This window comes from Coffea arabica, chromosome 2e (genome assembly GCF_036785885.1).
Source record: "Coffea arabica cultivar ET-39 chromosome 2e, Coffea Arabica ET-39 HiFi, whole genome shotgun sequence".
In the NCBI taxonomy this organism is placed as follows: Eukaryota; Viridiplantae; Streptophyta; class Magnoliopsida; order Gentianales; family Rubiaceae; genus Coffea; species Coffea arabica.
In genome coordinates this window covers 64,720,266-64,734,428 of record NC_092313.1, presented here as the reverse complement: position 1 = coordinate 64,734,428, position 14,163 = coordinate 64,720,266, and the positions used below count along the sequence as shown (strand labels likewise).

General features: G+C 34.1%; 1 protein-coding gene and 1 long non-coding RNA gene across 3 annotated transcripts; one reads left to right on the top strand and one right to left on the bottom strand.

The window, feature by feature from the left end:
- The first annotated feature begins 1,257 nt into the window (after positions 1-1,257).
- LOC113727455 (pentatricopeptide repeat-containing protein At1g62350) lies at positions 1,258-7,161 on the top strand. 2 transcript variants are annotated; one of them, XM_027251617.2, is made up of 4 exons: positions 1,258-1,346; positions 1,511-1,597; positions 4,233-4,744; positions 6,504-7,161. In XM_027251617.2, exons 3-4 carry the CDS (start codon positions 4,412-4,414, stop codon positions 6,918-6,920), a joined length of 750 nt encoding a protein of 249 aa, XP_027107418.2. In that variant the 5' UTR covers positions 1,258-1,346; positions 1,511-1,597; positions 4,233-4,411; the 3' UTR covers positions 6,921-7,161. The 2 variants fall into 2 exon arrangements, with proteins under 2 accessions (XP_027107418.2, XP_027107419.2); XM_027251618.2 differs by having other exon boundaries at positions 1,300-1,346; positions 1,511-1,565.
- Positions 7,162-8,219: 1,058 nt separating this feature from the next.
- On the bottom strand, positions 8,220-10,337 carry LOC113727449 (uncharacterized). The gene is made up of 2 exons (XR_003457810.2): positions 9,705-10,337; positions 8,220-8,753 (listed from the first exon to the last, which is right to left on the bottom strand). It is a non-coding gene; the product is annotated as an uncharacterized lncRNA (long non-coding RNA).
- Positions 10,338-14,163: the final 3,826 nt, after the last annotated feature.

Below are 14,163 nucleotides of genomic sequence, written 5' to 3'. Positions count from 1 at the left end.
GGGTTATTATCACTTTACCCTCTTAATGTTCGATGCCACTATCAATTTCCTCCTTAACGTTATTTTTTAATCACTTTACCCCTAAGACTAACGGTCAAACTTAACGGATTTTGTTAATTAAAGTAAAAAGACAAGTTTAGTCCTTAAAGTTATTATCATTTTACCCCCATAAGCTATAATCTCAATATCAATTTACCCCATAGAATTTTTTTAGACAATTTATCCCACCATTAAACCAACTTAGCAAGTTAAAAAACTTTAGAAGAAAGTACCCTCATCTTTGTATAATAAAAATAATAAAAAATTTAGAGTGGCTATTCTCCTCTTTAGTATTAAGAAAAAAAGTCAAAATATTAATTTTTTTCTTCTTGACAATCTTATTAATATAAAAAAATAGAAAGATCCGAAGGGGGAGGGAGAGGGGGAGAGAGAGATAGAGAGAGAGAGAGAGAGCTCAATTCTTTTTTTAGAAAATATAAATAAGAAAGAATTAAATACTTTTATTATTTTGAAATTACTTCACTTTACTGTTTACCATCAGATTTCAATCATAATCCCAACAATCTTAAATTAATACGATAATGTTAGACTTTTTTTTCTTTGTAAAACCTATTTTCTGTCTCCTTCTTTCCTATCTCTTTTTCTTTTCATAGTATTAATAAGTGTGAAAAATGAAATTTGAAAAAACCCTTTTATTTTTATATTTTTGGATCTCTTAAAGTGAAAAAAAGAAGAATAATCATTCTAAATTTTTTATTTTTAATTATTTATGTAAGGGTAAATATATTTAAAAATTTTTGACCATAGTAGTTAGATTAACGATGAAGTAAAATGCCAAGAAAATAATGTTAGGAAATAAATCGATTATATCACTATAATTTAAAGGAATAAAGTAATAATATCATTGTAGTAATGCTATAGAATAAAGTGGTATTTTTGTCCAAAATTTCTTAACATGTTGAGTTGAATTACTTATGGAGATGAAGTGACTAAAAGATAGCGTTAGGGGATAAACTGATAGTAGTAATATAGTTTAAGGGGATAAAGTGATAATAACCCTAAAAAAATTAATAAATAAATACCGCAAAAAGTTATCTTAATATACTCCAATTTCCATAAATCAGATGGATTTTTCTATAATATCAACAAGGCTAAAGGAGGTCAGTGTAAATTTACTTAATACATATACCCTGAAAATCTAGCAGCCATTTTATCTATTTTGATTTAGTTTCTTTTTCTTTTTTCTTTTCGGTATTGTCTCCTAAGAGTAATGGTTGGTTTGGTGGATTTGCATCACATCGTCAGCCATGTCTGCCGAATCAGCCTCAGCAATTCAAGGAAGCCAAGTAAGTAATTTTCTCAATTTAGATCAATAGTAATCAGTATTTAATCTCCCATATGTTCTCTGTCTTCGGTTTTTCATTTTTTTCCTTTAATTTTCAGTTTAACCAAAAAAAAAAAGAAGACAATGTTAAAAACAAGAAAAAGAATGATGGGCTTTGTTTTTCAGGTTGATTTGTTGGACTTTGTGGACTGGTCAGGAGTTGAATGCCTTAACCAAAGCAGTACTCACTCTCTTCCTAATGCCCTTAAACAGGTAAAAAAGATTGGAAATTATTGAGGGTTTGTGTTTTTAATATATATGTTGAATGATTTCAATTTTCTTCTTTGATGATATTTGCTTTATTCTAGCTATTGAGCTTGTGTATTCTGCTATTTGGCTGATGAAATAGTAAAATTAGGTTTGAATGCACGAATAATTAAAAGGGTTTTGGTTGGAATTGGTGTTCGAATTGTTTACTCATAGTTAATTTTTTGTAGTATGCTATGTTATTTTTGTAGGTTTGAAGAGGTTAAAATATCCTTTTTTTTGTTGGATTTAGCAATATGTCAAAGTTGTAGAAAGCCAGCAGGAAATTGAAATTTAATAGTTGAGTAGACCACCTTTGTGAAGAAATAAACGAAAGGAAATAGGAAATTTTGAACTGATTGGAAAGGAAACATTCAGTTAGAAGTTCTGAGTATATGGTGGCTGAATTTCCAATAACTTTGAAATGCAGAAATTTTGAAGACAAGAAAATATAGGACTGCAATTCCCTTTATGCAACTATGGACTAGGTCTATATAAAATTGTGTACTCGTGAACGAGCATTTTTTTGCATTCTAGCTTGTGCTACTCTTGAGTTTGACTTTTTAGGTTCTTTTTGGGTTAATTATCTGAAATTGCCATGCTGTGTCTTTTTAAGGGAGATGCCTCTTCCTCACTTTACATAAAAGAAGCAAAGAAAGAGGATTGAGGGGAGAGTGATTAATTTATGAAACTCTCTGGGGAGTTCAATATATATCTAGCGCAAATTCCAAGATGTTAGAGAAAGAATGAGTGTTGAATTTCCTGCTTTGGAAGTAAGAGTATGTTTGACACAAGCATATTAGCTTAGAAGGACTAAGCAATGTATATAATATGGTTTTAGTTTGTAAAGACAGTTTCTGTAAAAGTGGTATGCAGATCACATTACAGGTTTAAGGTTCAGAAATGTAGGAGATCTCTGGACTTTTATGGTTCTTGTACAGTGAGATTTCTACAGTTTCTAGCAATTACTTTTTTTTGAACCATTTAGTATTTGCCTGCTTGCTTGTTAGACACATAGATGTACTTCTGCAGATTCACTACATTCTTATGGCATCTTGAGATGTACTCCCTTTTTTAATATGGGGAGTTAAAGTTTGTAGAAGAAGCTTGTAATATCACTATGCAAAGGCTGTTGTCCCTAGTTTTAGTCTTGACATTGTTGCTTTAAAAGTCTTACTTCGAGTATAATGTAGAGATTAGGCAAGAAATGTAAATATGGAGACTGCCTGTTTAAGCTATAGCAATTATACTGAGTGAAAGTGGAGATTCTTGTTTCTTTAAATCAGAAGACATTCTTGATACAGGCAGTGTAAATTGATGTAGGAATTAATTGAACCAAAATTAATTCACTTTAGTGTAAATTGATGTAGGAATTAATTGAACCAAAATTAATTGACTTTCTGCCAATTAAGAGCAACTCTACTTTGGATTCATGATGGTCTATGTTAGCAAAAATTATGCAGAAATAGTGGACTCTTATTCTTATTTTTCTGACTATATTAAGGTTAGAAGGTTTTTGCTTTAAGGTCTTTGAGGAACATTATTATATTTTTCCTCTCTAGCATCAAATCAGTTACCAACTTTCACTGTTGCTTGAAATCTGATTTTTATGTGAACCCAAGTCATCTTCTTCTCATGCTTCAGACTACACCTGCATCAGTTGATGATACGGGCCAAAGATAGTCCATGACATGATGGCAATTGAGGTTGCGAAAGTTGACAGAAATTGATTCACCAACTTGAGTGGGTAGTAACATGCCTTGATAAGCATGTGCACTGTGGCCAAGTTTGAGATAGCCACCATTATTACTCTTTGGACATATTTCAAAGTTATGAAAATCGCATTTTCCTTGAGAATTAGTGAGCACTTTATTTTGGAAGAGATGAAGTGATTATGTTGTTTACATGGGTGGTAGTACGATTAGTTAGATAAATAATTTTCACCAATTATGCTTTGTTCACCATGTCAACCAAGCAGTTTTTCAGATCCTATTGAGTGCTGCTGTTTATAGAAGCATATTGCATTCAGGTTCTGGGTGAGTTTTGTGAGAGAGTGGGTTCAGTTGTTCTTAAGTGAGTTTTAGGCATCTTAATTTGGATATTTCTAAAACAACAGGAAGCATTTTCCCAACAAAATCGTTCCAGCAAAGTATCTTGGAAAATGTGCACTAAAGCTTGGAAACTGGGACTTAAGGTGTATTATCCTTAAGTACGTGAAGAGCTCCAATCATTGCAACAGAGAAAATTGATGAGACTGCTGGTTGAGACAATATTTTGTTCTAGTTGGGCCATGAGTCATGTGTCTCTGGTTAAGATTTGAAAAGTCAGAGTGGGGAACAGAAGTTGTAGGGGCTAGAAGGATTTCTAAGACGTCCAAATGATGATGGAAGATTCTAACTCAAGATACTTTTCTCTGAATCTATCTTGTTTTCTTCTTCTTTTTTGTTGTTTGCTAGGTTTTGTCACTCTTGTGTTCTCCATTTATCTTGTTTTCTGTTTTTATCATGTGGGGCATATTGAAAAACATTCTCTTCATTTACTTTGGGTTATTGTAAGCTTTTTGGTGTAATAATTCTATTTCAATGTTATGTTGAAACTGAAGGATGAGACTTAGGAGTGGCAATTTCTGATGCTGCATGGTATCTCAGTTAGCAATGAAATTTTGACATGAGATCTGTAGTGACACTATAGATTCGCCAGCAGGGAATAAAGGGTCAACATTTATATTACCCAAAGTTTGTATACCCCTGAAACCTTAGGTGACTAGCAATTTTGCCTAGAATGTGGCGTCAGGGCCTGCGCAGAGTCTCCTCAAATCTCATCACCCCACTGCACCACCCCAATTCATCATTTAGACAAATCTTTAGCCATCAGGCATTAGGATCACCCTCGTCGACGTCAGGGTCATCGAGCCCAAGCCTATCAATATGGAGAAGGAAGAAGGAGATCGGAAAAGAGGGTTTAATGGTGGCTAAAGAGCTGAAGCGCCTTCAGACAAATCCCATACGCTTGGAGAGGTTCATGAAATCCCACGTCTCCCGCCTCCTTAAATCCGACCTGATTGCTGTCCTTGCTGAGTTCCAGAGACAAGACCTTGTCTTTCTCTCCATCAAGGTCAGATGTTATGTAAATACTGATCTTGCAATTTGTCAAGGATTACGTTGTCCTCTTTTTTTTTCTTTCTCTAGTCTTTAATAATTTAACTCCAGAAGATACAATGTTGTGTTCAACATTATTCTCTTTGAAATTTAGGGTCATGATTCTGATGCAAAGCTAGAAGGGTCTAGTATACTCGTCCAAAAATTAAGTTTTTGGATTAGATCATGTTATCTGATGGATTCTTAGATGAGCTTCTAATTCTTTTTATGTTTTAGTTGTGATAATAGATGATGACAATATTTGGTTGCCTTTTTTTGGTTGGATTCTTGCTAAAGTATGTGCATTATGACATTGAGCAAAGCAGCATTTGGTAGAGTTTCTGGCTTAATGTGATAGAGCACGCAATGTAAATTGGTGCATTTTGAAGTCATGTTCTCCTTGCACTTTGTTGGTCTCTCTACAGCTAATCATTACACTTCATTGCATAATATGCTGGAAACTTTTTGTTGAGAATGCTGCCTCAGTAGATTGTTAGGAGCTGAAGAGTATACTTAGTTTTTTAGTTTTAGTCACCAATTCACCAATTGAGCTATATTTGAAGTTTGTTGCAAACACCTTTATGATTTCAGACAATTGTAGGAGCCAAGCAGGGCAGATGGTTGGAGTACGTAATCATAATTTTCTTTGACCATTGACAATATTAGTGGAGCGATAACAACATGGCTCAAACTTGGGTAGACCTGTCTTCAAAGATCCAATGGCCCAAATTGTGCCACATCACTTGATGAGATGGTGTGGCACAATCTGGGATGTGGCACAATCTGGGCCATTGGGTCTTTGAACAATCCGGGTCTACCCAAGTCTAGACCATTGTAGATACATATAAAATGAACGGGATTTTAGACATTAGCTTTGCATATCTGCCACTGAAAAGGGTTCTTTCAGTGACAAATCACCATACTCATCTACTGAAATCAAGAAAGAGAAACAAATTACCTAAGCTCTTAACTTGACCCATTCTTTTTAGCACAAAGGATCTGCAAGTGGCTGTGGTATTAGGCCTAGAACAAATTTACACATCCACAATTTTACACATGCACATTAGTTACAGATAGGTTTGAACAACTGAAATACTCCGTGTTTGCAACTCTAGCTGACATACACATATAAATGTAACCGTGAAATTAGTTCTTTGGAATTCTGCATTCAAGTATAGAGAAAACAAGTAAGGGTGTGTGTCTCTTTTATAAACCAGAATACTGCTATGGCCATTTGTTGTCAGAAATTCGCATGAGCTAGAATTTAGATACTAATATCATGACATTCATTAAAAAGAAACTGATTTGCATTGTACTCCTATGGTGCTTATGCGAGTAAATTTGGACTTGGTGTTTGCCTTTGAGTTTTGTTATTCTTTTGGTTCAAAACTCTAGATTATACTGCTATAGCCATTTGCTGTCAGAAATGTGAATGAGCTAGAACTTAGATACCAATATCATGAAATTCATTGAAAAGAAACTGATTTGCATTGTACTCCTATGGTGCTTATGCGAGTAAATTCTGGAAATGGTGTTTGCCTTTGAGTTTTTTTGTTATTTTTTTGGTTCAAAACTCTAGATTAACAAGTTATTGTAAATGTCATACCTACCCACTCTCTCATTGTAGCGTACACCTTGTATTCTAAGGCTTGTACAAACTTTTACTACTGATAGATGGATCAGTAATTAAACTGTAACGTCTTTCCTTTTTCTTACATTTGTCTTTTATTTTCCAGTTGTATGAGGTGGTCCGTAAAGAAATTTGGTATAGGCCAGATATGTTCTTCTACAGGGATATGCTAATGATGCTAGCGAGAAATAAAAGAGTAGACGAAGCCAGGAGTGTATGGGATGACTTAAAGAGGGAAGGCGTGCTTTTTGATCAGCATACCTTTGGTGACCTCATTAGGGCCTTCTTAGACAGTGGACTACCGAAGGAAGCAATGGACATATACGAGGAAATGAGGCTCTCTCCTGATCCCCTGCTATCATTGCCTTATAGAGTGATCTTGAAGGGGCTCCTCCCATATCCAGAATTGAGGGAAAAAATAAAAGATGACTTCTTGGAACTTTTCCCTAATATGATTGTTTACGACCCACCTGAGGACTTATTTGATGATCAACAATGGGAAAAGGACGATGTAGATGGATGAGTAGTAGTGGATGTTGCAATGAGAAAAAAGCTTACTCTATGGGCACTAGGAAAGAAAACTCTTAAGATATCCATGTGAGAAAAAGCTTATTCTATGGGCACAGAGAGACAAACTCCCGTGATATCCGGCTAATTTCTTAAAATAATTCTCAAAGATAGATTTGTCTTAAAAGTGAGAGTTTTTGAGATTATGTTTGTCCACTTTTCTGTCCAATACAAAATTACGTAGTTTTACTTATTAATACTGATTGTGTGGCACATAACATTGAATGCATATTTAGAGTGTGTTCGGTAAATGGATTTCAAATTCAATTTTAATATTGATAGCCTACTTTCTGAATCAACATGTGACAAGTGTCGGACCTGTAAAATAATAATTACCTACTCAAGAAAAATATAAATTTGTATATAGCGGTGAATATGGTTGAATCCAGAGGGATCGGGGATAATTCATTTCGTCTAGAGTTCAGAGCATGGGGGATTTTAGAAAATATTTTTGGGTTAGCCGTTTGGAAATATTAAAAAACTTTGCTGTAACAGAGTTTTTAGAATGTATTTTGGAATATTTTTAGAAAATATTTTGAAATATTTAAGAGTAGAAGAGTTTCTAGAATATATTTTGAAATATTTTTTAAAATTTTAAAAAAAATTAAACTAATTTTTAGATTACCTTTTAGAGTACTTTTTTAAAATTTTTATTATATTTGAAAAACTAGCTTTTGAAAAAAACTTAAAAAATAGGGGATCCAAACAGAGACTAATTAACCAACTAATAAAACAACTAACGGAAATTAATAGGAATTAATCGATAATAAGTACGACTCTAACCAAAGGAGTAATTTTTCAGACACGGTTCATTCAAATGATTATCGATGCAATGATAATTTAATTACTTATTAATATATTAATTGTAGTTGTCATACACGCGATAAATAACCAACTTTTTCGATAGTCAACGTACGTCCGTCGACTATTTTCCTAACTAAGAAATAACCCTAGTTACAGCTGTAGGATTCAATTTCTCAATTGCAGTAAGAATTAGAAAAGTCACGCTACGAGAGTTTGTTTAAATTAGATTATACGTTTTCCTAACATGGAACCAATCACGCTAGTCGCGCACTAGTATTAATCGATTAAATAATTACGGATTCAATCAATTAATCTGGCAATAAATTATTAGGTTAATTTGAATATCAGACCATTGACATTCAAACAATAAAATAATCATAAGAAGTTAAACCAGAAAACCTACGAATACCAATGAATAAAAGAAATAAGTAAAATAATTCGATCTCACAAATGTTTGGAATCGAGTTTTCAAGTTGACATTCGACTAGAAAATGGAGATTTAGCTACGCATTTTCAAGGGAAATCCGTAGGACTCCATTGATAACAATTGGTTTTTTGCCTAAAGACTAATGAAAGAAGACTCGGCCGAAAAACAAGTGACGGCCTGATACTTCAAAAGATTTCATCCCGAAATTGTTGCTGGCCAACTCCTAATCAAACAGGAATCCGGCTTTTTCTCTCTTTTTGTTTCCTATTCAGCTTCTACTATCAATAATACCGCATGTTTCCTACTATTAGTAGACTACTATTAGTTAGCCAAATCAAATTGGTCTAACAAATCATCTTATCCGAAAAGATCAACAATGATCATATGATGAAGCATCCGTGATCGGACTTTCGAGACTTCGACTCATGGCTGGAACTTCCGCTTCAACTCCCAAGATCTCCGGACATGGAAAAGTTAAACTTCCACGTGCCTACGCTGAACAGCAGATCCAGTAAAAAATCACGCCTTTTAATTACTTTTTGCTTTAAATCCCTACAACTAACACAATTGCCAAAAATGAGTAAAACTCGCCAATTAACGCAATATTTGGTAGAATAAACGAGGGAAACAATAGTAAAATTAATGATAAAAATGGAACTTATGAACATGACTGCACGTAATTGCAACTCTGACAAATTCAAGGATCTCGTTCTCAAATGCTTGCCTAATTTCATTTGAATCATGTGGCACGAAATTTCAAAGTAGAAGATTATGGGTACAACTAGGTATAAACAAACATCATTTATGGATAATATTGAATTTGAAACTCATTTATTAAACACCCCCTAAATATGCATTCAATGTTATGTGCCATATCAGCAGTAATAGTAAGTGAAATTATGTAGTTTTGCATTGGACAGAAAAAAATAGACAGATATAATGGACAGAGGATCCCATTTCTTTGAGATATGCTTCTAATATTAACGTCGTTGAAATAGAAGTGTCATACTTCGTATCTGATACAATTTTTTTTTTTTTAAAGAATGTGTTTGTTGTTGCACACAACTCAATTTTTTTAAAACTTTTTTTTAGAAGATGTATGTAGCTCTAGAAGCTTATGCAGTGATAAACACAATTTTTTCTCAAAATAATTCTTTTAAACAAAATTGTTGAAACATAATTTTTAAAAAAATATGTGTTTGTGGCAGCATAAGCTTTTGCGGCGATAGACTCACTCTTTTAAATGAATTATAATTGTATAAATGAAAAGTTGTACAATTTATGTTGTACAGATTAATTAAAGTCTTTGCACAATTTATTTTATCTAAAATAATTGTATAAATGAAATAAAATTTAGTTACTTAGTCAATGTCCACATAAAATCATAAAATTGCAAAATCATCTTAAAGTGTTGTGAAATTTGAAGTGAGGAATTTTAATAAAAATGATATAAGCTTTACATATTAAGAAAAAAATTATTAGGTCATGAAATTCAATTATGCCGCTTACCTTTATCGCGTGAAGTGGTAGAGGAGCCGCATTTCCAGTGTAATCTTCTATGTGGTAGATTTTGTACAAACTACAATTGTTTGGACCTCCTTCGTAGATTTTGTACAAGCTGCAATTGTTTGGACCTCTTAGGTTGCATAGGCAAGAAGAATCGAGGATTCCATCACAGGAGTTTTCCCAGGATAGGATATATCGATGGAAGTAGCAAATCGATTAGAATAGATCGCTAGAAATAGCGAACCCGATCCATGGAGTAGAGTAGTCGACCAAGAGCAGGTGATGAACCCCTATTTTTGCTAATCGATCGATCCGCATCAGGAGTAGAGTAATCAACCACGTGCAGGTGAACCCCTAGTTCTGTTGTTCGACCATCTGTAGAACAGGTGATCAATTACTCTACTCCTAGTGTGGATCGGTCTGCTACTTCTACTATCTTGTCCCAGTTGTGGGAAGACTCCTATGATAGGCTCCTTGATTTATGAGAAAGAACAGTTGCCCATAGGATTGCAGGTACAACTTAGGAGAATCGAGCGACTATAGATCTATCACACGAACGTTCACAAAAAATGGGACTGCTATACCGCTCCATGTGGTAAAGGCAAGGGGCTTGGATGGATTTCAAGATCTAGTAGTTTTTTTCTTAACATGTATAACTTACATAATTTTTATTAGAATTCCTCACTTCAAATTTCACATCACTTTAAGACGATTTTGCGATTTTATGATTTATGTGGACATTAACTAATTAACAGGACTTTAATTAATTTGTAAAATTTTTAGCTAAAAAAATTGTGCAAGGAATTTAATTAACCTGTACAATTTTTAGAAAAAAAATTGTGCAACTATAGTTCATTGTAAAAAAAAATAAAAAATTGTGTTTAAAAGAGTGTGTCTGTTGCTGCATAATCTTATGTGGTGATAGACACATATTCTTTAAAGGGAAAAAAGTCTTAGTCGCCCTCAAAGTATTAGTTGGGTGAACTTTTGGCCCCCTGATCTGTCCAAAGTGCAAAATGTTGGGCCTTCTGTCAAGTTCAGTAATTAATACCACGTCAGAAGCACGCTGAAATACAAAGGGCATTTTTGCCTGCGACAAGCTGTCTTCCACTCCATAAAATGGAGTGAAAATGACTTTGACCTAATTATTTGCTTTTACCATATACTGCTATTTGGGGCCATTGAAGAAAGGATTTAAGGATGATTGTAGGCCAATAATAGGTTTGGATAGGTGCCATCTGAAGGGGACTTATAAAGGGCAGTTATTGACTACCAATGCTGCTGACCCTAATAATGGGTGGTGGCATATTGCCAGGGTTGTTGTAGAAAGGGAAGCTATAGAGCAGTGGACCTGGTTTTCGAAATACCTCAGTGATGACTTGAAAATTGAAAATCAGTTCCACTATACCTTTATAGTGGAGATGGTGTGGCACAATCTGAGCCATTGGGTCTTTAAACAATCCGGGTCTACCCAAGTCTAGACCATTGTGGATACATATAAAATGAACGGGATTTTAGACATTAGCTTTGCATATCTGCCACTGAAAAGGGTTCATTCAGTGACAAATCACCATACTCATCTACTGAAATCAAGAAAGAGAAACAAATTACCTAAGCTCTTAACTTCACCCATTCTTTTTAGCACAAAGGATCTGCAAGTGGCTGTGGTATTAGGCCTAGAACAAATTCACACATCCACAATTTTACACATGCACATTAGTTACAGATAGGTTTGAACAACTGAAATACTCCGTGTTTGCAACTCTAGCTGACATACACATATAAATGTAACCGTGAAATTAGTTCTTTGGAATTCTGCATTCAAGTATAGAGAAAACAAGTAAGGGTGTGTGTCTCTTTTATAAACCAGAATACTGCTATGGCCATTTGTTGTCAGAAATTCGCATGAGCTAGAATTTAGATACTAATATCATGACATTCATTAAAAAGAAACTGATTTGCATTGTACTCCTATGGTGCTTATGCGAGTAAATTTGGACTTGGTGTTTGCCTTTGAGTTTTGTTATTCTTTTGGTTCAAAACTCTAGATTATACTGCTATAGCCATTTGATGTCAGAAATGTGAGTGAGCTAGAACTTAGATACCAATATCATGAAATTCATTGAAAAAAAACTGATTTGCATTGTACTCCTATGGTGCTTATGCAAGTAAATTCTGGACATGGTGTTTGCCTTTGAGTTTTTTGTTATTCTTTTGGTTCAAAACTCTAGATTAACAAGTTATTGTAAATGTCATACCTACCCACTCTCTCATTGTAGCGTACACCTTGTAGTCTAAGGCTTGTACAAACTTTTACTACTGATAGATGAATCAGTAATTAAACTGTAACGTCTTTCCTGTTTCTTACATTTGTCTTTTATTTTTCAGTTGTAAGAGGTGGTCCGTAAAGAAATTTGGTATAGGCCATATATGTTCTTCTACAGGGATATGCTAATTGTCACGCCCCTGAGCCCACATGCGCCCATCACGTGACATCCGCCGTACTCTCAAGTCCCACTCAAGAATACAAGGCAATATTTAACTATACTAAACTTTAAAAGTAGTAAATAATATAACTACATAAAGTGCGGTACAAATATCATATAAAAAGTAGTCTACAAATATCCAATAAATTCATACATTTATTCTCTAGTCGAAACAACGGAAACAAGGTAAATAAAATTAATAGCTAGAAGTAGTTAGTTCACTTAAAAACTAATAAAAGTCGTCCTCAGAGTCTTCTACGTAAATCAATTCGTACTCTTCAGAATTTGCAAAGATGGTAAAAAGTTGATGAGAATATAAAGACCAAGGCCCATTCAAACACATGGGGAATTGAAAGATTCAAGTGAAGACCAGTTGATTGCACGAATACTTGAGTTTAGTAGGATTATTTGATTTTTCTCGTTGATTTGGTTATTTCTCGCATTAGAAAATCTAGGTAATTAAGCTAGTTTAATTGCGGCCCATTTGTTAATAAGTGAGGCCCAAAATCTTCCTTACGTATGTAGAGTAGTTTGGTCAATTTTTGGATTAGGGTTAATGCTTGTAAGGGCTATAAATAGCCCCACTTCCTCTTTGTTTTGAGATCAGTTTTTTGGCTATTAAATACAATTAGTGAGTTTTCACTTTCTCTTTGGCAAGAGAGTTTCCTTTGAATACTTGAGAATCTTCTCAAGTTATTCACCCGAACTTATCAATCGAGTATCTCCTTGATTGTGGCGTTCTACTACCTCCAATTTGGTTCGTTAATTCGAGTAGTTATGGGTTGAGATAATATCAAAATTGTTCGTGACTTCTAGGGATTAGTTGGGTCAAATTTCCGCTGCCTAAGCCATGGTGTTTTGGTTGTCTAGATCGGGGTTTCACATCAGTTGGTACCAGAGCTAGTCGACAACTACCAGGTTATATCTTTTTTTTTTCGTTTATTTCGAGTCATATATGTTTATCCCAATTTGTTCGTTTGTTTAGAACCAAAAAAAAAAAAAAAAAGAGTCACTGTTCACCTGTAGTGTTCACCCAACACTGTTCATCGTAATGTTCACCGTACTGTTCACCGACATTGTTCATAGTTACTGTTAATCCGAATACAAATCTGTCCAGCCTTGTTGTTTGTGTTATCCAACTTGTTTACTTGGTTTTCAAATCTGGATTTTGGCAAAACTTGTTGGAATTTTGTGAATCTTGAAGAGAACTTACAATAATCTTGAGCTTCTTGCATTCTTGATCACAATCTTGAAATTTCTGAAGTTCCTGACAACTTCCTTGAAAGTTCTTGAAAGATCTTGGAGTTCTTGGTAGTTATTATTTGTGGACTTCCTTGTTTTGTGTCGTGGTTGATAGTTGTAGTCAAGAAAAAAAAACAGAAAACAAAAACGAAAAGAAAAAGAAAGAAAAGAGGAATCGGTTGGCAAAAAAAAAAAAAAAAAAAGGAAAGGAAAGAAATTGGCAACCGAATTGTTTTGAATAGGGAACCAAATCTGATTTGTGCAATCTTTCTTGGAGTAGAATTTGGAAGTTACCAAAAGTTGTTTCAAGAAGATTACCAAAGGTTGTTTCAAGAAGGTTACCAAAAGTTGTTTCAAGAAGATTACCAAAAGTTGTTTCAAGAAGGTTACCAAAAGTTTTTCAAGAGGAAAAGGATTTTCAAAGGGTTTCCAAAAACTAACTTGTTTTCAAAATCAATTAGGAAACTAAGTAAAGCACTTGGATAACTCTTTGTACTCACTTGGACACTCTCTCTGCTACCTTTTTAGGAAACTTTCCCAAACTCTGTCATTCATTTTTTTTTGGAAACTTTCCTAAATTCTCTCATCCATTTTTTTAGGAAATTTTCATAAATTCTCTCATCCATTTTTTAGAAAACTTTCCTAAACTCTCTCATCCATTTCTTTTGGAAACTTTTCTAAAGTCTCCCATCTATTTTTAGGAAATTTTCCTAAATTCTCTCATACATTTTTAG

Coding starts and splice junctions, on each gene's coding strand:
- LOC113727455 (XM_027251617.2), top strand. CDS start 4,412: ATGTGGCGTCAGGGCCTGCGCAGAGTCTCCTCAAATCTCATCACCCCA. Junction 4,745..6,503: donor TTGTCTTTCTCTCCATCAAG/GTCAGATGTTAT, acceptor TTTATTTTCCAG/TTGTATGAGGTGGTCCGTAA.